The sequence below is a fragment of the Chelonia mydas genome, chromosome 2, assembly GCF_015237465.2.
Source record: "Chelonia mydas isolate rCheMyd1 chromosome 2, rCheMyd1.pri.v2, whole genome shotgun sequence".
Classification (NCBI taxonomy): domain Eukaryota; kingdom Metazoa; phylum Chordata; order Testudines; family Cheloniidae; genus Chelonia; species Chelonia mydas.
This window is the reverse complement of record NC_057850.1, coordinates 185977190-186000510: the sequence shown is the minus strand read 5'-3', so window position 1 is coordinate 186000510 and position 23321 is coordinate 185977190. Positions and strand designations below refer to the sequence as shown.

General features: G+C 45.1%; 1 protein-coding gene across 1 annotated transcript in view; it reads left to right on the top strand.

The window, feature by feature from the left end:
• The window catches only part of LOC119565474 (collagen alpha-6(VI) chain-like), a 38400-nt gene extending 33980 nt beyond the window's left edge, over positions 1–4420 (top strand). The window contains exon 5 of the mRNA XM_037891556.1: positions 3840–4420. Within this exon, the coding sequence (XP_037747484.1) occupies positions 3840–4420 (581 nt within the window). The remainder of the gene's footprint in view (positions 1–3839) is intronic.
• The last annotated feature ends 18901 nt before the right edge of the window (positions 4421–23321 follow it).

The following is a 23321-nucleotide window of genomic DNA, read 5'->3' as shown; positions in this document are numbered from 1 at the left end:
ATGCTACAACTGAGGATTTTCATTGCTTAAATGGTTGATATTATTCTTAGTCTGTGCAGGTTCAGAACTTTCATAAAGGTAAAATTAGGGTACTAACTTTTCACTTTAAAAGGCCTGAGTTCAGGTTTCAGTTTGATTAAACTAGTTGTTGTGGGGATAGGCAATTATCTACATCACAAAAGCATCACATGATTTTGCCTGGTTGATGAGCTCTGCTGAGGAAATAGGCAAGAACAAGCAGATGGGGACTATAGCAAGTGGCAATCAAAATGCAGTGGCAATTATGAGGAAACTTACACCATGCAAACTGCACAGTGGCATCTTCTAGTCCAGTGGTGGGCAACCTGCAGCCTCTCAGGGTAATCCGCTGGCGGGCCACAAGACTGTGTGTTTACATTGACCGTCCGCAGGCATGGTTGCCCGCAGTGGCCGCGGTTCGCCATTCCCAGCCAATGGGAGCTGCAGGAAGCGGCGGCCAGCACGTCCCAGCGGCCTATGACTTCCTGCAGCTCCCATTGGCCGGGAACGGCGAACCACAGTCACTGGGAGCTGCAGATGGTCAATGCAAACAAACTGTCAGGCCGCAGGTTGCCCACCCCTGCTATACTTCCAAACCCCTGCGCTGTATTAAGAACACACATTTAAGTGACCAACTAGTCAGATTCATGTTCATTTGCCTGTCCATGCTCCCACAGGCCATAGGAGGGATCATAGAGATCTTTGCACCCCAAAGTAGTCACTTGCATCTTTGCAAAGAGACTGTAAAATGCTACTCCTACTAGTGAGGAAATCCAGTTTAGTAGTGTTTTATGCCCACTTTATGCTTGTGTACTGGAGTGTATAATGTGGAAGTCAGTAGAGAATCAGGCCCCACAATTTCTACTTTTCCTAATGCCCCTTGTTAAAACTCAGTATTTTAGGTGCACTTTCTAGGTTGCTGGTCTGCGCAGCTAGTTGAACGATTTGTTGCAAATAAATTGTCAAATATGGTCCTTTTTAGTGTTTGAAACTGTTTGCAAATAAATCCTGATTTCTGGCACATACTCCTAAATGTTCACTGAATAGCCTCTGTCATAGGAACAGGGTGGCTGGTCCCATGTACTGGATAGCCTGGGGCTAAGCCAGCCCTGATTGCAGGATGAACCACACCTGGGTTGAATCAGGAGCTGGCAGGATAAAAAGAGCAGGAAGCTTCAGGGGGTGGGAGAGAAGGTTGCAATTAGGTCTACAGATTGCAGGGAGGGAAGCAAGAAGGTACCTGTAAAGGTCCTGAGTCAACAGGGAAAAAAGCTGAAGTTGGAGGAAAGTCTCTAGGCAGTGAGGCCTGGGAGAGACCCTGAATAAGCAGGAGAGAGACTGTAAAGGCCAGCTGGGATGAAGACTGTGTGCATTTGTGTTTTGCATGTTAATCTGGAGAGAGACCTTGAACTGCTTGGCGCCTTCAGGGCCAGTATGTGTCAGAGGACTCAATAAATGGGATGTCTTTGGTGGGATTCTTGGAACCACTTCTGAACTATGAGATCTAAAGGGCCATGGAAGATGGATAACAGAGTCAGGGTGCTGCAGAATGATCTCTGGCTGCAAGGGGTTGCCCAGGGGGCAGTGAGCAGGCCTGTGCTACAGTGACCCTATGGGCTTTTTGCTAACTGTTCACTTATTTTCTATTCATTATTTGCACCGTTAGCTAGCCAACATAAGTCACAGGATGATTCTGCTCCCTGATTAGATAAGTAAATTTTTTTTCCCCCACAGGTGAATAAAGAATAATAAGTAACAATGTATTTCTGGTATACATTTTCAGATGAGCATTCAGATTAAATTCACGGCACTCCTGTGACTCCCACAGTTTTCTCACTCGTCTGGCAGCTGTTGGAATATTTGCAAGTGATGAATAACATGATTCCATGGATACTATCAGTGTGAATGTATTTAGTCACAAGAATATTTACAAATTGCTGTTTGTATTATTTGACCGGTGCCCTGGGTCAGAGTGGACTGTAATCAACCTCCCCTCCTGGGGCTGCTGGAGTGCTACTGTCCACCAAACTTCTTTAGATAGTCAGTAGCGTGACAGCTGTACTGCGCCTCAGAGGCAAGCACCATAGGGGCTAGGTCCTGTAGGGCTCCCAGGAAGCACTCGGAGGCATGCCTGTGTGAACGAATAGTTGACTACGGCTGGGAGGAAAGCTCATGCATTACAACGCCTTAGGCTAGATCTACACTGACAGTGGGGTGCAAACTACATATGCTACATGCCCCTCTACCCCAGGTATAAAGACCACAAGACAGAGAGGCTCTGCTTAGGTTAAAAAAAAAAAAAAAAAAAAAAAAGACATGCCAGAACCTTTGAGCATGTATCCTATATCTCTTACATGCCCAAGTCTTGCCTCAACTGTCTATGCTATTTTTAGCAGTATAGTGTCTCTCTTGCGAGAAAAGGCTCTAGCAAGCATCAGGCAGTGAGGAAAGGCTCTGGCAGCTCCCTGTTGCCTGAGCCATTTCCCTGAGGTGTAGTTACTCAGTACAGTGTTGATGCAGCCTGCTTTTCATCGTGGTGTGTAGCTACACATATCCTACACACCGCCACCAGTGTAGACAAGGCTTTTGTCAGTTACAGCAATGACAATTGTTAACTTGGCCATAAGGGGAAAGTTCAGTAAAGGGTAAGGGCTCCTGAAGCCTAGTAGTTGAGGTTCTTCTAGTGCATTCTGTTATTTGAGGACAATTGCAGAACACCTGCTGGAAATGTGTAAGGTCTGCAGTTCACTGGCTCATTCAGGGCGAGGGCAGGGGCACTTCCATGCTAGCATCCAGTTGTTGCACAGACTGCTTTCCCTGTTGTGAGAATTAGGCTGCCCCTGCATTGCCCCACATGCCCTGTTTTATGTATGCCTGTCCCTTTACAAATACCTTGTTCGGTTTCTGCTTCTGGAACCTCCTCCAAGCTCCCCTGTATTCAGCAATGTCCTTCTCCTGAATCTCTGCTCCTCCCCACAAGTCCTGTGTGAGCCTGTAACAGCCCACTGTTGCTCCAGTCTCAAAAACCTCACCCCATGGAGCTCTGCTCCCACCAGTGAGGAACAGAAATCCCCATCCCATGCCGGATCCAACCGGAGATGCCTGGGAATATGGGATCACAGCCACATCTCCCTGACCACTTAGAAAAACAGCGGGAGGAGCTTTGGAATGTTAAAGCTCCAGCTCCAGAAACTTTTCTTGTTCATCCAGCAGCAGAGCAGGGAACGGGGGGTGGGGGGGGGGTGTTGTTAGGGAGTGCTTTCACTCACCCCCAATCATGTTGTCAGAATTTTTGTCCTCTAAAATACAAACTCTGATCTGCCTTTACAACTGATTTGCTGTTTGTCCTAATCTCCTTCCATCTCTCTTCAACTACCACACTCCTCCGGCTGTGGGATGTCAGCCAGCTTCCATTCCTCTTCTCTTTTTCCTTCGGAACTTTCCTCCTCTTCCCCTCAGTCTTCCTCTCCCCACTATCTTTCCCTCTCCACACTCCCTCATGCTCATTCTCTCCCCAAAGTGAGCTTAAAAAAAAACCCAAATAGGATTATGATTATTTCCATGTAATAAAAATATACATAAAGTGAATCAACAAGATGTGTGCAGAGCCCCCAAAGCAATCACTCAGTCTTGTATTTGTAAGCCTTGTCCTGCTCTCACCTTCCCCACTTCCTTTGTGTTTGTCTGCACTTGTTTTGTCTTGTCTCTGTTTAGACTGAAACTCTTTGAGGCCAGGGAGCCTGGCTATTTGTCTGCGAAGAGCCCAGCGCATTAGGAGCACTATATAAATAATAAGCTAATTTTCCTTTTTTCCATTTCAGAGTGTGAAATTCAAGCAGACCTTGTTTTCTTGATTGATGGTTCCAATTCTATACGCCCAGATGACTTCACCAGGATGAAGAATTTCTTGAAAGATATAATAGATCAGATTGATTATGATCACAATGTTCAAATTGGCATTGCCCAGTACAGTGACAGGTATAAAAAAGAATTTGGCCTGGGTGCTTTTCAGAGCAAATCAGAACTGAACATTCAAATTCAGAACATTGAAGAGATGACAGGAACTCAGACTTTAATTGGAGCTGCACTTAGGAAGGTGAAGGAATTCTTTACACCAGGCAGCAGCAGAAGAGTAACAAGAAATGTCCGACCAGTTTTGCTGGTAGTCACTGACGGGAAGTCGTTTGATGATGTTGCTGAACCAGCAGAAGATCTGAGAAGGGAAGGTGTTCATATATATGCTATAGGAGTTGGGGATATTGATCACTCACAGCTCATGCAAATAGCTGGTGTCTCAGAAAGGAAGTACACTGTTCATGATTTCAATGAGCTGAAGACTATTAAAAAAAGACTAGTTGATGACCTATGTAAACCTGATGTTCCTACAAGTATAAATGAATAAGGGGGAAATTCAGATTTCAATCCTGACTTCTTGTCTCTGTCCCACCTCTAGAGCTCTTTTTCTTCAAACTTGTATCGTTTTTGACCATCACTGGTCTAATAAAAGCCAGGTTTGAATTTTCTAGCTGCAGGATTTATAAATTACTCTGGCCCAAAATTACTGATTGGAACATGCAGGGAAAATGCTTTGTTTACATACTCCTGTAACACACACATGGCTGCACCTGTTTTGCGCCTACTTGCAAAATAAACTAGGGGGTTGCACACTTTGTTGCTTCTGTAGGTCAAGCTCATTGCACACACTGGGGGCTCCTTGCATTCATCTGTTCCTTCTCACAAACTCTGTGTGCCCCTCTCCTATCCCCCTCTATTTCAGGGATTCAGTGCAACCTGATCCTCATGGCAGGAGCTCTGTGTCCCTCCCGTGCCCTGTCCCCCAACTTCCTCTTCTCCCCTCACTGTTCTTTTTTCTTTCTGTCTGAGAGAGAAGTAATTACAGACTTGGTTGAAGCTGCCTTCTTAGAAGATGCCAGTTCAAAAGTTATTGTATTTCATCCAAACAGACAGAGGAATGCCATCAATTTAACTGTAGGCTCCTCGCTATGCCTAGCCAATAGAAATTCACCTTTGGGCTGAGTCAAAGCCATGCTGAGAAGTCGTAGCAAGCTCCCTGGTGGCCACTCTTCCTTTCTTGTACTGAGCAGATCTTGGCAGAAGGCAGAATCTGGCCAACTAACCTCCACTGCCTTGAAAACAGAGCTTCTGATCCTTTACAATCACTTTCTTTCAGCTTATATGCTTTAATCTCAAGGTTTTCCCACCCCACCCATGTGCTTCTTCCCTTTGCTTCAGCTATTCTGATTTTTAGCCTGCAAGTTATTGACTCCGAGGAGCCTCCTGTTTACTCTCCCGTTGAAGAAAGGAGTTGATTTTCCTTTGCCTTGCCTGATATTTTACTCTTCACCTCCTCTTTGGGCTAGCACCTTCCCTGCCCTCACAGCCATTGACTGAGCTGCTCTCTCCTTTCTTTTACTAGAGCCAGGTCCTAGAGCTTGAGACTAATGAAAACAAATCTCCAGATTGGGGAAGAGTATCACTTGCTTCCTTTTCCCTGTATGCCTTTGCCCTCTTTCTCTGGTGTGGGGGTGCAGCTGCTCTAACCCTGTCATGTAGTAGCACTGGCAGTAGCAAGAACATAGGAAGACTTAATTGGTGGCAAGAGAAATAAGTGATTTGTTCACAAGGTGAAGACATATCTAAATTTGAATATTTGATTTTAACCTTTTAAATTGAATCATGTTTTATTTACACATTGCAAGTTCTTTACTTTCTTCCTGCTTCATAGCTTTAAATTTCTAAAGTGGATGTTTTATACTTATTTTTCCAATTAGTTTCCTAACTGTTGAGCCTAGTTCTGCCCTCATTTACAAGGGTGCAACTTCTATTGAAGTCATAGAAATTGTACACATGTAAATGAGGGCAGAAATGGGCCCTATAGGTCAGCAGTTCTCAAACTTTTTTCCCCCATGGACCAATTGAAAATTGCTGAGGGTCTTGGCGGACCACTTAATGATCTTTCCAAATGTTGTTTGTACCTTTATCTAACTATTGTAAAGTGCTTTGCATAAAAGTGCTATATAAAAAAAATGTTTTTCTGTTCTACAAATAAAAGCATACAACTCATATTTTAATATCAGTAGTCTTACCTTTCTAATGCGATGGCTGTGCCCTCTCTCCCCAGCCACGGCAGCCCCTGATCTGGGACTTGGAAGGAGGGCTCTCTCTCCCCAGCAGCTGCAGCCCTGGAGCTGGGGAAAGTCACCTCTTTCTCTGGCTGCCGCAGCCCTGCATGTCCCAAATTCCCCCCACCCCTCTTCTCACCCCACTGCCCCCTCCCACCTACCCCCTATTGCCCCCAAGGCCACCACCTCACCTTACATGTGCATCTTCTCCAGGGTCCAGGCACCTAATTCGTGGAGCCATGCCTGCCCAGCTCCACTGATTAGGTGGGTGGCCCTTCATTGTCTTGTGTGCGGCCTCCCAGGCACACACCTGAATGGAGCTTGCGGACCACTGTTTGAGAACCTCTGCTTTAGGTTGTATTTACCTGATAGACTTTAGTAGTACTCTTTTACACAGGAACCCTGAATGGCCTAGAAAAAGATAAGATAGGACACACACACACACACACCCCCCACCTCCCCATCTGTGTTGCCAGTAATACAGCACTGGAAACTAGTTTTGTTGGAACCGTATTTACAAGTTTCAGTGTGGGTTCCAGAGGTGGTTCAAACCCAATGTAGCCAAGGCTTTTAAGAAAATGTGTTGACAGAAGCATTTAAATAGGTGCAAAAGAGGCATAAAACCGTGTACAGATAGATCAGGGGTGGCCAACCTGGGGCTCCGGAGCCACATGCAGCTCTTCAGAAGTTAATATGCGGCTCCTTGTATAGGCACCAACTCCGGGGCTGGAGCTACAGACGCCAACTTTCCAGTGTGCTGGGGGGGTGCTCACTGCTCAACCTCTGGGTCTGCCACAGGCCCTGCCCCCACTCCTCCCCTTCCTGCCCCCTCCCCTGAGCCTGCCATGGCCTTGCTCCTCCCCTGCACCCCTGAACCTCCTGCACGCCACAAAACAGCTGATCAGGAGGGAGGGGGAAGGTGCTGATCGGTGGGGCTGCCAGTGGGTGGGAGGTGCTGGGAGTGGGGTGGGGGAGCTGATGCAGGGCTGCTGACATATTACTGTGGCTCTTTGGCAATGTACATTGGTAAATTCTGGCTCCTTCTCAGGCTCAGGTTGGCCACCCCTGAAACAGATGACAATGGTAGTGAGTACCACATGCTACTCATTTTTGGGGGGGCCAAGTCCAGGACTGTGTGAAATGACCTCACAGGAACTCAGGACCGTCACAAACCTCTCCACCTCCCACTCCAAGGGCAAGGTGTTTTCCTTTGACCTTGCCTTCTCTAAGGCCCCGTCTACACTGGCAAGTTTCCGTGCAGTAAAGCAGCTTTCTGCGCTGTGACTCCCGAGGTGCACACACTGCCAAGCCACTTAGTGCGCAGAAACTGCACAGCTGAAATGCTCTAAAAAAACCACCCCGACGAGAGGCGTACGGCTTTCTGCGCCGGGGCTACAGCGCTGCGGTGCCAGTGTAGACGCCATGGCAATGACACTGCTGTGACTGGCCTCCAGGAGGTGTCCCACAATGCCTGTTCTTGCCTCTCTTGTCATCTGAACTCTACTACCCTGTCCTCAGGTGACCAATCGTCAGCCTCACCCTGTAAATTCCTTTGCAAATTTGGAAGTCCCCTTCCTGTTTGCTTGGTGTTGCGTGCAGCCGTCTCAGCGAATCTTTCCAGGTGGCCATGCCTGCTCCACGCACCAGGCGATCCCCTGCTTGGAGCAGTGCTGAGCTGCTGGACCTCATCGGCATTTGGGGAGAGGAGGCTGTCCAGTCCCAGCTGCACTCCAGCCATAGGATGATGATACCTATGGAGAGATTTCATGATGCATGATAGAAAGGGGCCATGACCGGACGCACTGCAGTGTAGGGTCAAAGTGAAGGAGCTGCGGAACGCCTACCACAAGGCATGTGAGGCAAACCACCGCTCCAGTGCTACGCCCATGAGCTGCCAGTTCTACAAAGAGCTGGACGTGATACTCTGTGGTGACCCCACCTCCACTGTGAAGGCCCCTGTGGATACTTCGTTGGCTTGTGTGCCAGTCAAGAGTGGACTGAGCCAGGAGGAAAAAATTTTGGAAGAAGAGGGGGAGGACAACCCAGAGGCCGAGGATGACTCGGAGGCCAGAGATGCATGCAGTCAGGAGCTATTTTCTACCCCGGAGGAGGCTAGCCAGTCACAGCAGTCGGATCTTGGGGAAGCGCAAACAGGAGAGGAGGCCCCTGGTAAGTGGATCTGATTTTGGGAATCGCTGAAGCGAGTTGTTGGGGGCAGGAGAGTTGCAGAAAGCAGACTTGTCTCCCACCGCATGCCTAGTCCGAGCGGCGGGACAGGCTGTTGATTGACTCTCTCACTTCACGGGAATCTCTCTCAGAGATCTCCAGGAAACTCTTGTGGAGATACTGGGCAATCCGCTGCCACAGTAGCGAGACACCTTCCATAATGATCACCTCCTGTGGAAAGTGTGGGGACAGAAATGATTATCCGGCCCCCCCTACAGTGCTGGCTCTCCCCAAGAGCCACGTGCCCAGTGAACAGCGGGGTCCGGGAAGAGAGATTTACCCTGCCCCTGCAGCAACTCACCATTTTGGGGGTCTTTGTGCGCTTGCCTGGGGTCAGCCAGTTAGTGAGAGGTGTGTGAGTACTGGCTGTGTTTTAAATCACTGAATCAGTGTTGTCTGTGTTGCAAACAATACTGCTTCTGTAAAATGCATTTAAACTTAATAGGATGACCTTGGGAGCCCAGCCCCCTCTTTGTTATTGGCGGCAGAAAGGCAGCGCAGAATTAGAAAGTGGCCAAGAAGAACTAAGGGGGACTTTCTCCGTGAGGTTATGATGCACTCTGCCGCTGAGAAACAGGAATTGAAGGAGTGGCGGGACAGCAAGAAGAGGGACCGAAAGGAGAATGCGGCACATCAGAAAGAAGCCACAGAGCAGCTCTTAAACGTTATGGAGCGCCAAGTGTACATGCTCCAGGCAGGGCCATCCTTAGGCATATGTAGCATACACAGCTGCATAGGACACCTGAAAATTTGGGGCATCCCTGCGTCTTAGTGTCCATCCCTCTGCCTCTTCCTATCCCTGTTCTGAGGTGGGGCATCAGGGGGCCAGCAGGAGCAAAAGTTTGCATGTGAGTGAGCAGGGGGAGCTGGGCCAGGCAGTGGGGGGGGGGGGGGCAGGCAAGGCTGTGAACAGAGCGGGTGGGGGGGGAAATACCTGAAGGCTGGGAAGAGAGGGGGGGAGCTGAGCTCGGGGGGGCGGAGGGGGGAGGAGGGTAGAGCCAGGCACGGGACTTCGGGGAGTGCAGGGGCGGAGGAAGAACCAGCCTGTGGATTGCTGGGTGGAGCCGGGCTGGAAAGGGAAAAGAGCAGGGGTAGGGTTCTTTGTATGGCTCAGTGAGCAAGCAGCAAAGATGCTAGGGCCTCATGCAGAGCAGGCTGGTGGCCCTAGGGGAGAGCAGCTGTTCCGAGCAGCCACCCACTGTACCTGCACCTCTCCCCTCTTTGCCCACATGCCCTGCCCAGCCGGCAACTCCCTGCAACCTCTCTCCTAGTCTCCTTTTCACTCTGCCTCCCTCTTCTCTGAAGTTTAAGCCCAGACGCCAAGGGGACTATCACCTTTCCTCTCCTCCCTTCCTCAGCATCCATAAATAAGAAATGGGCAGCATTACCTCCCGTAAATGTAAACAAAACTTGTTTGTCTTAGCAACTGGTTGAACAAGAAATAGGACTGAGTGGACTTGTATGAGGTGAATTAAAAAATACTATTTCTTTTGTTTATCTTTTTTACAGTGCAAATATTTGTAATCAAAATAACACAGTGAGCACCGTATACTTTGTATTGTGTTGTAATTGAAATCAACGTATTTGAGAATGTAGAAAAAACATCCAAATACACTTATAATAATTTTAAATTGGTATTTTATTATTGTTTAACCGTGCAATTAATCACAACTTTTTTTATCTAGTTAATTTGTTTTCATTTAATCAGATGCATTAACTACAATTAATTGACAGCCCTAACAAAGTTAAATGGTGCACAGTGAAATCAAATGTAGGTCTTAGAAGAGGGCAAAGCAAAGTTCTCCTACTTGCTAGGTTTTAATGAGCACTCCAACATTACTTTAAAAGACCCCGAACTCATTCTGCAACTTACCTGCTTTATGCTGAAACTTGACACAGTATAGATCATTGTAGGGTTATTTGTTAGGTAATCTGGCCGCACCCACTTTGCAAACATTGCCTTTTGTTTGGGTGACAATGGTAACTTGCCACATTTATCTCTGGATTTAAAAATAATAATAAAACAAAATTATTCAAATCAACCAAAGACAGATCAGAAACAACTTTCCATGGTATATCCCATTTTATTTACAGCAGTCATAGACATTACTTAACAAGGCCCATTACTCAATGAGGGGGGAAAGACACTAACAGAAAATGTGGAAATGCTAAATGCCTTTGTTGTTTCAGTTTTCACCAAAAAGGTGAGTAATGATTGGATGTCTAACACAGTGAATGCCATTGAAAGTAGGGTCCGAGGCTAAAATAGGGAAAGAACAAGTTCAAGATTACTTAGATAAGTTAAAAGTCTTCAAGTCAGCAGGGCCTGATGACATCTGCCTAAGGCCTTGTCTAAACTACAAAGTTTTTTCGACAAAGCTGCGTTTTGCCGACAAAACAGGGGAGGTGTTCACACTGCAAAGCTACTTTTGGCAGCAAAACTCTTCTGTTTTGCCTACAAAATAAAACCATCTCAACGAGAGGCATAAAGCTTTCTGTGGCAAAGTTAAAGCATCAAAGTGTCAATGTAGACGCTGCTGTTTGTTTTGTCGACATAACTGGTTTCCATCAGCATCCTGCAATGCCCGCCATGACCGTTCTGCTCAGTGTTTTGATCTCTGCTGCCCTGCAGGTATGTGCCCCTCCCCTTTCAAAGCTCGGGGAAGTATCTGACAGCTGAGCGTGCTGCTATGCTCCAGCAACAAAGAGCAAATAATTATTGTGCAATGCTCCTGTTCCGCTCTGTACTAGGAACACAGGGGCAGGCAGCGGGGAGTGAGGGGGACTACTGCTGTGCTACTTTGACATTCCTCAGCACTGACAGCTCACAGAGCTGCTCAGGGTGCTGCTCCCAGAGAGCCGAGGCGGCTGTGGGAGAACTCTGAGGGAATCACAGAGCCGCAGGCAGGCAGGCAGAGTGGGCTGCTTCTGCTGGGGGTGGGGTGGGAGAGACTGCTGTGCTGATCAGAGCTGGGGGGCTGACATGGGGGTGGGTATTGCCCTTCCCCTGCCTTAGGATAGGTTGATCAGCCTGCTGTCTCCCCCCACACCACTCTCCCCCCAACTTCAGTTGAAAAACGGCTGACAATCTACTAGGATGCCCATGGAACAATGGGATTGAGAAACCTGCATCATATGATGCTGTGGCTGCCCCATGAGGCACTGGAAACCCTTCCCAAAGTACCCTGCAGCCAACTGCACAGTGGGATAGCAGAGTGCACTGCTCTCTGTATCAATGCAAGAGCTGCTAGCGTGGATGCATTCTGCCGACCCAAGGAGCTAGAGTGGACATGCAACAGCGGTTTTAATTAAAGTGCTTTAACTACAGCGGCATAACTTTTGCCAACAAAACTTTGTAGTGTAGATAAGGCCTTAGAATGCTCAAGGGGCTGACTAAGGAGATAGGAGTCATCAGCGATTATCTTTGAAAACGCATGAAAGAATGGGGAGATTCTAGAGGACTGCAAAAGGGCAAATAGAATGCCAAACTATAAAAAAGGAGAATAAGGCCAACCCAGGGAATGACAGACCAGTCTGCCTAACTTCAGTACCCAGAAAGATAATGGAGCAAATGATCAAGCAATCAATTTGCAAACACCCAGAAGATAATAAGGTGATAAGTAACAGTCAGCATGGATTTGTCAAGAACAAATCGTGTCAAACCAACCTAATAGCTTTCTTTGACAGGGTAACAAGCCTTGTGGACAGGGGAAGTGGCAGATGTGGTATAGCTTGACTTTACGAAGGCTTTTGATACCGTCTTGCGTGACCTTATAAACAAACTAGGGAAATACAATCTAGATGGAGCTACTATAAGGTGGGTGCATAACTGGTTAGAAAACCATTCCCAGAGTGTAGTTATCAGTGGTTCACAGTGAAGCTGGAAGGACATATCAAGTGGGGTCCCACAGGGATCAGTTCTGGGTCCGGTTCTTTTCAATATATGCCATTAGCTAAATAATTTGTGAAGAGAGAGTACACTTATAAAGTTTGCAGACTATACAAAACTGGGGGGCTTGCAAGTGCTTTGGAGAATAGGATTAAAATTCAAAATGATCTGGACAAACTGGAGGAATGGTCTGAAGTAAAATAGTATGAAATTCAATAAGGACAAATGCAAAGTACTCCACTTAGGAAGGAACAATCAATTGCACAGATAAAAATGGGAAATGACTGCCTAGGAAGGAATACTATGGAAAGAGATATGGGATTATAGTGGATCACAAGCTAAATATGAGTCAACAGTGTAACACTGTTAAAAAAGGTGGGGGAGAAGAGAGAGATATTCTGGGATCTATCAGCAGGAATGTTGTCAGCAAGACAGGAGAAGTAATTCTTCCACTCTACTCTGAGCTGTTAAGGCCCCAACTAGAATACTGTGTTCTGTTCTGGGCATCACATTTCAGGAAAGATGTGGATAAACTGGAGAAAGTCCAGAGGAGAGCAACAAAAAAATCATTAAAATTCTAGAAAACATGACCTTTTAGGAAAGTGAAAAAACTGGGTTTGTTTAGTCTGGAGAAGAGAAGACTGAGGTGGGACATGATAACAGTTTTCAAGTACATAAAAAGTTGTTAAAAGGCGGAGGGTAAAAAATTGTTCTCCTTAACCTGAGGATGGGAGAAGCAGCAATGGGCTTAAATTGCAGAAAGGAAGGTTTAGATTGGCGTTAGGAAAAACTTCCTACCTGTAAGGGTAGTTAAGCACCGGAACAAATTGCCTAGGGAGGTTCTGGATCTCCATTGTTGGAGATTTTTAAGAAAAGGTTACTCCTGTCAGGAATGGTCTAGTTATTATGCAGTCCTGACTTGAGTGTAGGAGTCTGGACTAGATGATCTACTGAGGTTCCTTCCAGTCCTACACTTCTATAATTCTATGACATATGTAAATACAACTATAAAGTAGTTTAAGTTAATAGCCTTGCAAAGCTAATAATTATTTGGGACATATCATAAGTAAAATATAAAATACTAAATGTTGACATTTCCCCCCCATATGAAACTAAATAGGAGAGGGGAATTCCAGTAGCCAACTTTAACAACAAAGATCAATTTTTTTTTTTAAAATCACAGGTGTTGGATCAGCACTTGGAGAAGTTTACTCAATGCTGGAAAGTGCTGAGCTATTCCACTCAGGGTCTGGCAGGTCTCAGGATACTGGACTGTAATTCATAATTTCCCATCTCCCCCATATTGTCATGGACCTTTACATTTATAAATCTTCCCAACAGTTTTACATAACTGAACTAAAAGCAGTGCCTGTCCCCGCTGCAATCCCCTCTTCCAAGGAAGTCACCCGAGTCCCCAGGTTGTTGCTCTCCTAATACCACCTAGCTCTTATACAACCAACTTCATCAGTAGATCCCAAAGTGCTTTACAAATAGGTCAGTATCACTATCCCCCATTTTACAGATGGAGAAACAGAGGCATAGAGAGGTGAAGTGACTTGCCCAATGTCATCCAGAATGCTAGTTGCAGAACCAAGAATAGAAGCCAGGCCTCCCACGTCCCAGTTCAGTGCTCTATCCACTAAACCAGGGGTTCTCAACCTTTTTCTTTCTGAGCCCCCCCCCCTCCCCCCAACATGCTATAAAATCTCCACGGCCCACCTGTGCCACAGTAACTGGTTTTCTGCATATTAAAGCCAGGGCTGGCATTGGGGGGTAGCAAGCAGGGCAATTGCCTGGGGCCCCATGCCACAGGGGCCCTGCAAAGCTACATTGCTCAGGCTTTGGCTTCAGCTCCAAGTGGTGGGGCTTCGGATTTCTGCCTTGGGCGCAAATGAGTCTAATGCTGGCCTTGCTTGGCGGACCCCTGAAACCTACTCGCGGCCCCTTAGGGGGCTCTGGACCCCTGGTTGAGAACCACTGCACTAAACCACATTTTCATTTCCACTCTGAAGAGAAACTAAAGCTGCCCTCTGAAATTATGTGGTGAAGATGTCAGGTTTACACAAAAAACCCCACACCCCTCCTCCCACACCTGCCTGCCCACCCACCCCGAAGTCCAAAAATTTCTAACAAGCTGGAAGTGCAACTGAATAAGACAAGGTGAAAAACACAGCACAATAGGATCAGCATGCATTGAGCAACACCAGGTTCAGACAGTACAAAGGAGGGCCAGGATTTTCAATTAACAGATGGTTTTGGGTTTTCAATTTGACACACTTTAATGGGGCCTGATTTTCAGAGGCTGGGAGATCAGCACTTCTGGAAGTCAGACTTCATTAAGTGGTCTAGTGGGGCACCCAGAATTTGAGGCACCCAAAATCCATAGTCACTTTTGAAAATCATGGCTCAGTTTTAAGCCAACTTTGCATGCAACTCAGTTTTCGCTGTTACCACTCTCTTCTACTGTCAGACTAACTTGGTGCGAATGGCACACTCCACTGGCTGACAACAGTTAAAGGTTGAGCTACAGCCTTTAATTACAACTTGAACAATTTGGATTTTTGACAAAGGAAATGCAATGAAGACAGGAAAAATTTGAGAGAAAACAACTGCAAAAATAATTGGAGTAACTGATGCTTACTTACGAAAATGGCACTGGAAAAGCAAAATGCTCCCTCAGGTCAACACTCATGAACGAGACATACTCAATACCATTTATCTTTGATGTCTTTCTGCACATCATAAAAGGAGAACATGATTGTAAGTGTCAAAGTGGGAACCATAATGTTCAAAGCTATTTGGTTTTACCAACTTCCAGTGCACAATACCCAGGAAATAACAATGAAGGAATGAAAAAACAGAAGCCAAGAAATGGTGCACTTGAGGGTCTTTAAAAGTATTGTTGGGGTGCAATTCGGCCTCAAATAGGGAATAACTACAAGTTCTACATTTCTAAAGCTGGAGTACTTGCTGGGTTGGGCATCAATCCTGCAAAGACACACACAAAAGTGGACCAGTGGTCCTCTGTAGAGGCACAACGGTCTGCTGCCTGCACATCAATCTGTAGCATTGAAGTCCAAGGCCTTAAAATATGTTTGTTTACATATACTTTCAACGATGTCTTTAAATTTCTATTTTCACAAAGTTATAACTATACACACACACACACTAACAACTGATATGGCACTTTTTTAAGAGGTAATTTTTCATATTCATTCACTTTTCATCAGTTAGACAAATAATAAAGGTACGAATGATAACACTGGATGTATTTATTAGTGTATTTGCAAAGAGATAGTCACGTGCACACAGAGCTATAATGGGGGCTATTTTAGATCATGAAGAATCAAGAAATATGTACAAGTCAGATGTGACCACAACAAGTTTCAGTGACAACTGCTGAACAATAGATAGTCAAAAAAACAACGATATTTTCAAAACAAAAGATATGTAGGATTTAAAGCAATTTGAAGCTCTTTGAAGTTTAGAAAGGTTTATATTTAACAAATATCAGTTAAGATGAAAAAAGCAAACTTGTTTTTAAAACGAAACTGGTTCATACAACCGTCCAACTTTTCCTGTGCAAACATATTTATATTGTTAGGGCCTGATCGAAGCCCACTGAAGCCAGTGGAAAGACTCTCGTTGACTTAAGGCCTGATCCAAAGCCCACTGAAGTTTTTAGGCACAGAGCTGGGCACTACTAACCTCCACCGAAATCTTACATTCCGGTATCTGTCTGAAAATGAAAGCAGAGTGCATCTGTCCAGACAGCGCCCTTTGGAAGGATTTTTCTACACTGCCCTGCCCCACAGTTTGGATTATGGGGATGTGAACAGCAGCATGCACCAAAGTGCTGCACCGTAATTCCCCCGTGAGGACGCTGCAGGTGTGAACTAAAAAGTTCCTGGTTCACATTAACGTAGTCCTCTTTGAAGAGGACTACATTAAACACAAATTAAGCACGTGCAGCACCCACACAGGCGAGTTACAGTGTAGCACTGTAGTCACACCCCTGCAGGCCAAACTGTGGGTCACTGTAGACATAACCTAAGATGCATTTGATGGAGTTTTCAATAGTTGTAATTTGAACTCAGGATATTATATATTAATTGTTGAACACCAAAGCATGTATAGTGTATGTGTCTGATCCTACTCCCATTAAAGTCAATGCAAGAAGGAGTGGGCCTAAGTAAAGGCCAAATCCTGCAAGAGGATAAGCACCCTTAATTCCTGCTGAAGTCAATTTTACTAGAGAGAACTCTGTAAATATTACAGGGATCTCTGCAGCTCACAGGGTCAGGCCCCCAGATTATACACTCATTCAGCTAGGAAATCTGTGGGGTCTATGATCTGTACCGCACTAAAGAAATAATGAATACACAGAGATAACAGACAAAATACTTCATCAACTAGAAGAATTGAATTCTCTATCAAATACGCCTTACAAAGAATGCTGTCTGACAAGGAGCCATCTGCATTCACTTACAAAGATTATTTTTTGGAATGTGTTAGCTTTCAATACAGTAGAACCTCAGTGTTATGAACTGACCAGTCAACTACACACCTCATTTCAAACTGGAAGTATGCAATTAGCCAGCGGCTTGTTTTACAGGTGGTGAGTGCAGGCGCAATCAGGTGTAAGTGAGACACCATCGTCTGGGAAAACTTAGGCCCTGATCCTGCAATTGGATCTGGACTTGGTAGATGTCAGTGGGCCAACCTATGTAGCCTTCAGTGACAGCAGCAGTATTTTGCACTGTTAAGAAAAAACATTTCTGTGAACTTTGACTAAACAGCATTTTAAACCCTTCTGGTAGATGAACCCATTTTGATAAAGACTATATCTTTCAAACACAGAAAGGGATACTCATGCAAACATTTTTACTGTCATGTGAAATTTGCCCAGTAGTGTGGTAATATGGAGGGTCCACCAAAGATTACTGCACTGCCTTAGCCCAGAAAAGGGGCTTAAGCCCAGACTGGCTGCTTTGGGAGGGTCTCTTCACTACCTGGGCATCACAATAATGGCTCCTGCAGGGCCTGAATAGACTTGGACATATGAGGAATGTGCATGTAGGTCTGGGTGGGGATAGGCCATGGAATGTGTGACTACAAAGATCCAGCATTCCTGACACACTGCATAGGGGTGAAAAGTGGTAAGAGCGTCTCTGTTAGCCTATGTACTGTAGGAGCACCCACAGAAGAGTTGTGTTGAAGCCACACAGCCTGTCCACAGAAGGGTGGTGATATAGATACCGAGGACCATAATATTGCACTTGAATATAGGACTTGAAATAATAGTAAACTGCCTTGTTTTGTAAATTCTTTTTTCAGTGTGTTGCGGGTCATGTATAACATTAGCCTACTGGATTAGAGAACTGCCTTCAAGTTCCAACATGATGCTTAGGCAAGCCCTGCAAAACTAGTATGTCATCAAAATGCCATTTGCTCTATTGTCATGTAATGTTCTTGTATTGACCCGCCCATCATAGTGGATAACACAGAAGTTGATATATAAATGAGCTCTTTCCCTTGTATCCAGCCTGCTTCTCTTATCTGATGTATTGACTGCCAGGGAGAAGCAAAGTATATTTTATTTACAAAAAGCGAACACCTTTCAAGCAACAATTAAACTATCACAGGATCTCATTGTATAGCCCCACTCTTAACTGTGGTCTTTCAGGACCAGCAAGACATCATGTATCTAACACACTTGCTCCTCTTACCAATACCAATTTGTCCACACATCCAAGAGCACTTTCATTGCTCTATTAGTAAAACTGTGGAGCTCAACAATGACTAAAGCAAGGAAAGTGTCAACAACTAACCAAGCAGTCTTGAAGACAACTTTTTGATAAAAGTATCATAATGTCCTTACACTAAAAGATCAGGTTAAAATTCCCAAGACAAAATTTATTGGAAAAATACCATAGAAATTACTCCAGGACCATTTTGATACATTATACTAGCTGTTTCCCCTACAAAGAAAGTTAGTATCTGTCAGGGTATTACCCCCCCCCAAATCTGAACTCTGGGGTACAGATGTGGGGACCCACATGAAAGACCCCCTAAGCTTATCTTCTACCAGCTTAGGTTAAAATCTTCCAAGGCACAGTCTCCTGCCTTGGACAGGAATTTCTGCCACCGCAAAGTGATTTTCAGGGAAGGGTCACTTGGAATCCCTATCCCCACAAGCCTCTTCACCCCCTTTCCTGGGGAGGCTTGAGACAAAAATACTAACCAGTTGCCTTAGCAATGTGAGCACGGACCAAACCCTTGTTTAAGGACTTTGGAATCAAAGGATTCTTTAAAAAAAGGTAAATTTTATTAAAAAAGAAAGAAACATCTGAAAATTCAAGCTTTAGGGATTAAACACCAAAAATAACTTTCTTGGGGTTTCAGCTTAAAGGTTACAAGCAAAACAAAAGCACCTGGGGTTAGTACAGAGGAATCCACAAACCAAAAGAACCCAAAAGGTTCCTAACCGCATCTATCTTAACTTTTCCTGTGCTACTTATGTATCTGGGGTTCCAAATGAGGAGTTTCTAGGTATGATGCTGACGATTTCCCATACCTGGCTTAAAGCCTACAGCTTGTTGCTGCCTTCCCCTCTCTCCAGCCTGAGAGAGAAAGAAACCCCCCCCCACACCCAGCAGTTTTTCCATTTTGAAAGGGTACAGCCTTCCTATTGGTTCCCCCAGTCAGGTGCTAACTCAGATTAAGCTTCTCTTAACGCCTTACACTTAAGGCAATTAGGGTACAGCTTCTAAGGAGGATTCTCTAGCTACTGACTGGCTGGGTGTCTATAAAAGGGAGCTACCCCCCCTCATTTATCACAGTATCTCATTAATTAAGGCTTCACTGCATTCCAACTAAATGCAAAGCCTGTCTTTTCATCTTCACTCAATCAGTTCTACCCACTTGCATATATTCAGCACATATGTTAACTAATTGAGCTGTTTCTCCCACAGTCTGGACAGAAAGAGAGATTATTATTTCAGTGTTTAAATGTTTGGGAAGTACTATGTCTATATCTATATGTGTGTGTCTATTTACCGGTGAAAGTTAAGGATGGTATGTAAACACCAGTGTAGATAGGCAGATATGGGATCTCAAAACACCAATACTGACTTCAGATGGTGATACTGCCAGACTGGTATTTGTGCTTCAGTGTCTGTGCTAACATTCCAATGTACAGCAATGCTGCCATACTGCCCTACAGAAGAACACGACAGAAAAAGAGTTAAACTCTGCAGTGTGTTTGGTGAAGATGCTCTATGCTGCCGGGAGAGAGCTCTTCTGTTGGCATAAAAACACCACCTCCGTGAGGGGCAGAAGCTATGTCAGTGGGAGAAGCTCCCCCACAAACATAGCGCTGTGTACATGAGTGCTTATGTCGGTGTAACTTACATCGCTCGGGGGGTGGTTTATTCGCACGCCCAAGCAACATAAATGATGCCAACGTAGGCTGTAGTGTAGACATAGCCATAATGTCTGAACCTGCAAACATTTATGCACGTGCTGAACTCTGTCCCTATGAATAGTTCCAGTGAAATGTTCTCAGATGGGTATGTTACTCCTGGGCATAAGTGAATGCAGAATTGGGGACTAGCGAGAACAAAAGCTCCTGGGTGTACACTGGTTTGTATCTTAGGCCTGGTCTACACTAGGAAATTAGGTTGGTATGACTATGTTGCTCAGGGGTGTGAAAAAGCCACATCCCTGAGTGACACAGTTAAATCGACCTAACCCCTGGTGTAGACAGTGCTAGGTTGCTGGGAGAATTCTCCCGCTGCCCTTGCTACTATCTCTCTCTCAGGGAGGTGGAGTACTTACACTGATGGGAGAACCACTCTTGTTGGTGTAGGTTGTGTCTTCACTGACACCCTACAGGGGCGTAGCTGTGCTGCTGCAGCGTTTTAAGTGTAGGCAAGCCCTTAAACATCACTGGGAGCCTTGGCGCTCGATGGCATGGAAAAAGAGAACAAGAGCTGGTATGATGTGGAAAGTGGCAAGGGATATAAAAAATGAAAAGGAAACCAATCAGTAAAAGCCAAATAATGGCGCACACGGATTCTGAGATTTTAAAATACGCACAAAGCTCTTGCTTTGGTCTCATTTTTATGAGGTAATCAAATGGAAAGATTACGTTTTACATAAACAAGCAGAGCAAATCTTCCATCTTCAGAAACTGGGCAAAAATCATTTTGTTCCAATTTCCTTTCCTTGTTTTGTACCAAAACAGTGATTACTGGAGGAGAAAACACAAGGTTTGTAGCAGAGGGTGTGGTGCTTCTGTAGAATCTCCCTATTAAAAGCAGTAATTGGAATTTTAACCAGTAGCTACCTGTCACAGGGCTGGCCCTTTAAGGGACTCAGCTGCCCAGCCTACCTGTGACAGGCTCTACTGAAGGGAATGAGCCAACCCAGGTCCACCTGGAGATAGTTAACTGCTTAGACACCTGGAAAGCAGCTAATAAAGAAATAAGCACCTGGGCCTAATAAAAGGGCTAGGAGAGCTCAACTGAGGGGAACCTTTGGAAGAGGAAGGATGCCCTGGATTGGAGGTGGGTGAGGAAGATGCTCCGAGGGAGTCTGAGCTAGGCAAAAACTGTCCAGGCAGGGAAGCCTGGGAGAGACCCTGACCAAGCTGGGGAAGAGCAGCAGAGCTCTCCAAACAGTGAAGAAGCCAGAGGCCTTACAACAGAAAGAGGTGCTGGAACCCAGTGGCTTTTTGGTTTGGGACTTTGATGTTTCATCTGGGTAAGAGCCTCTGAACATTTGCAGAAGTCCTCCTTTTAGGAGGCTTTCTTAAAGGGTGCTACTCTGCTGTAGAGTGTTTGTTTGGCTTCTCCTTGACTGGGCTGTTTAAGTGACCTCCTTGTCCCCTCAGGAAGAAAGGGAAACTGAGGCAGACCGTAGCAGAGCCACACTCTTCCATAATGGGCTGCTTAGGAAGTGATGGTGCCCCATCTGCATCACCCTTCAGTGAGTCTGTTGAGTATCACATTAGTGGGTTGCTTTAATAAATACCCATTCCAAAAGCTAAAGGATGGTGGTAAAACTTGCTCTATTAACTCACCCCAGCTCACCAGTTCTAGCTGCAGAAATTTTACTCATGCATTTCCTGGTTAAATGATTTAGACTTATTAACTGGCCTTCTACGCAGGGCACTGAATGTGGTATATTTAAAATAAAATAGAAGCACAATTTCTTAAGTCAATATATATACTTCTAGCTCTCATGAATACAGTTTCTGCTCTGGACTTGAAGGATGGATACACACTGTTATGGTGCAGTCTTGTAGGTTGAAAAATGCATGGATATACAACTTTGTGAGTGATGGCTGATACTCCAAAGAGTTTTTATTGGCTTTAACTTTTGCCTTTCCATTAATGTGTGTAATGCCAACATCATCGGTCATCATCGCCTGGGATCAAACCTGGGACCTCTGGAGTTAATGCATGAGCCTCTACCGCACAAGCTAAAAGGTGTGTGTCTCTTAGCCAAGGCTGTAGCAGACTCATTGATCTCTAACTGCCAGTAAAGTGGGACAGTGGGCCACACCCTGCACAAAATATTATGTTTGCCTCAAAAGTGGTAGGCCAGATCTGGGGTTGAAGTTAATTTTTTTTGTAAAACTTTAAGGGAATCAGATGAAGCTTCATGCATTATAACAACCTAAAAATAGGTGTTCAGTGTAGTTCAAGAAGTCTTCCAACTTTATTGACTCTTCTGTGTGTTTCTGTTTTTTAGTTGCTCCAGAGAAGTAAAACTTAATCTCAACCAGGGGGATTTAAAAGACTAACTGCCCAGGACCTTAATTTTGTTGTTCAAAGTCTAATTTTCAAAATTATTCACTTTTGAAATTGGAAAACTGATGTGGATGCAGCCCCCATCCGTGTTAATATAGCACGCGAGTGCTGGAGATCTAAGCTTTCATTATATTCTATTAAAAAAAAAGTCCGTAACTCTTTTCCCTGTCTGTATTTTCTGGGTCTCTTTTTCATGTTGTCTTCAGGAGTGGTGAGACTGGCCTCATTCTGCTCCCATTGAACACCCCACCCTGAATTTTCACTTAAAAAAAATCTAACTTCCATGAAAAGTCACAGGTGCTCAAATTACTGATTTGTGTTTAATAGCTTCATTTTAACAAGGGCTCTTTTGTATCGGATTTTCTGACTATAAGGTGGTGTTGGTTTCCTTGGTCTCACTTCTCCTTTTCCATCCTTTCAAGGGTTGTGTCTGTGTAATTCACTGGGTCCCCATTGTGGGCCGATCACGTCATCTCAACACTGGTATGCTGTCTTTAAAGCTGCTGGACAAGCTGCCAATGTACTGTATGTACATATCTCAATAGTTCTTATTACTTGTCAGTTCCTTTGAGGCAGTATTGTTAAACCCCAAACTTTAGATGCCGCTGCATGTGCGCACATGCGTCTAGTGCTCATGGTCAATCAGAAGAACATGTATATTCTTTCATCAGTGCTGAAAAAATCTCTGTGAATTGAGTGAATGGTACTTGTAACCAAACTTCTTAAACTTTGAATTTTATGGAGGATTTTCACTCCTGTGACGAGTGATCTTCTACTGAGTGAAGAATCTTCTGCTCTGGACCATGGCATTAAGGAATTACATTAAGCAGTGCTAGGTAACAAAACTACCATACAATGACAGTGTTTCAGAAGCTTACTGTTCAAAGTACTATGTTTCAGCTCCTCTACTGAGAAGGGCAAACATGAATCAGCAGTGACCCTTTCCTATAATCCAGGGACTGGTTATATCAAGGGCTTGGCAGGCCATTACTAGCAGTTATCCAAAGTCTTTATGTAACCCTTCTGCCGGGGGAGTCAGCAGCAACCAGGGCCGGATTCAATATCTAGGGGTTCCTCTTCAACAACACAAAATTGGCTTGAGTCCTCACCCAGTAACCTGGGAAAATTGCACCCAACCTGGGCACCTCTAAAAGGCAATGCTTCCCCTCACAAGCACAGAGTCTGTGTATACAAAAGAAACTCTTTGTGAAAAGAGGGAAATCACCT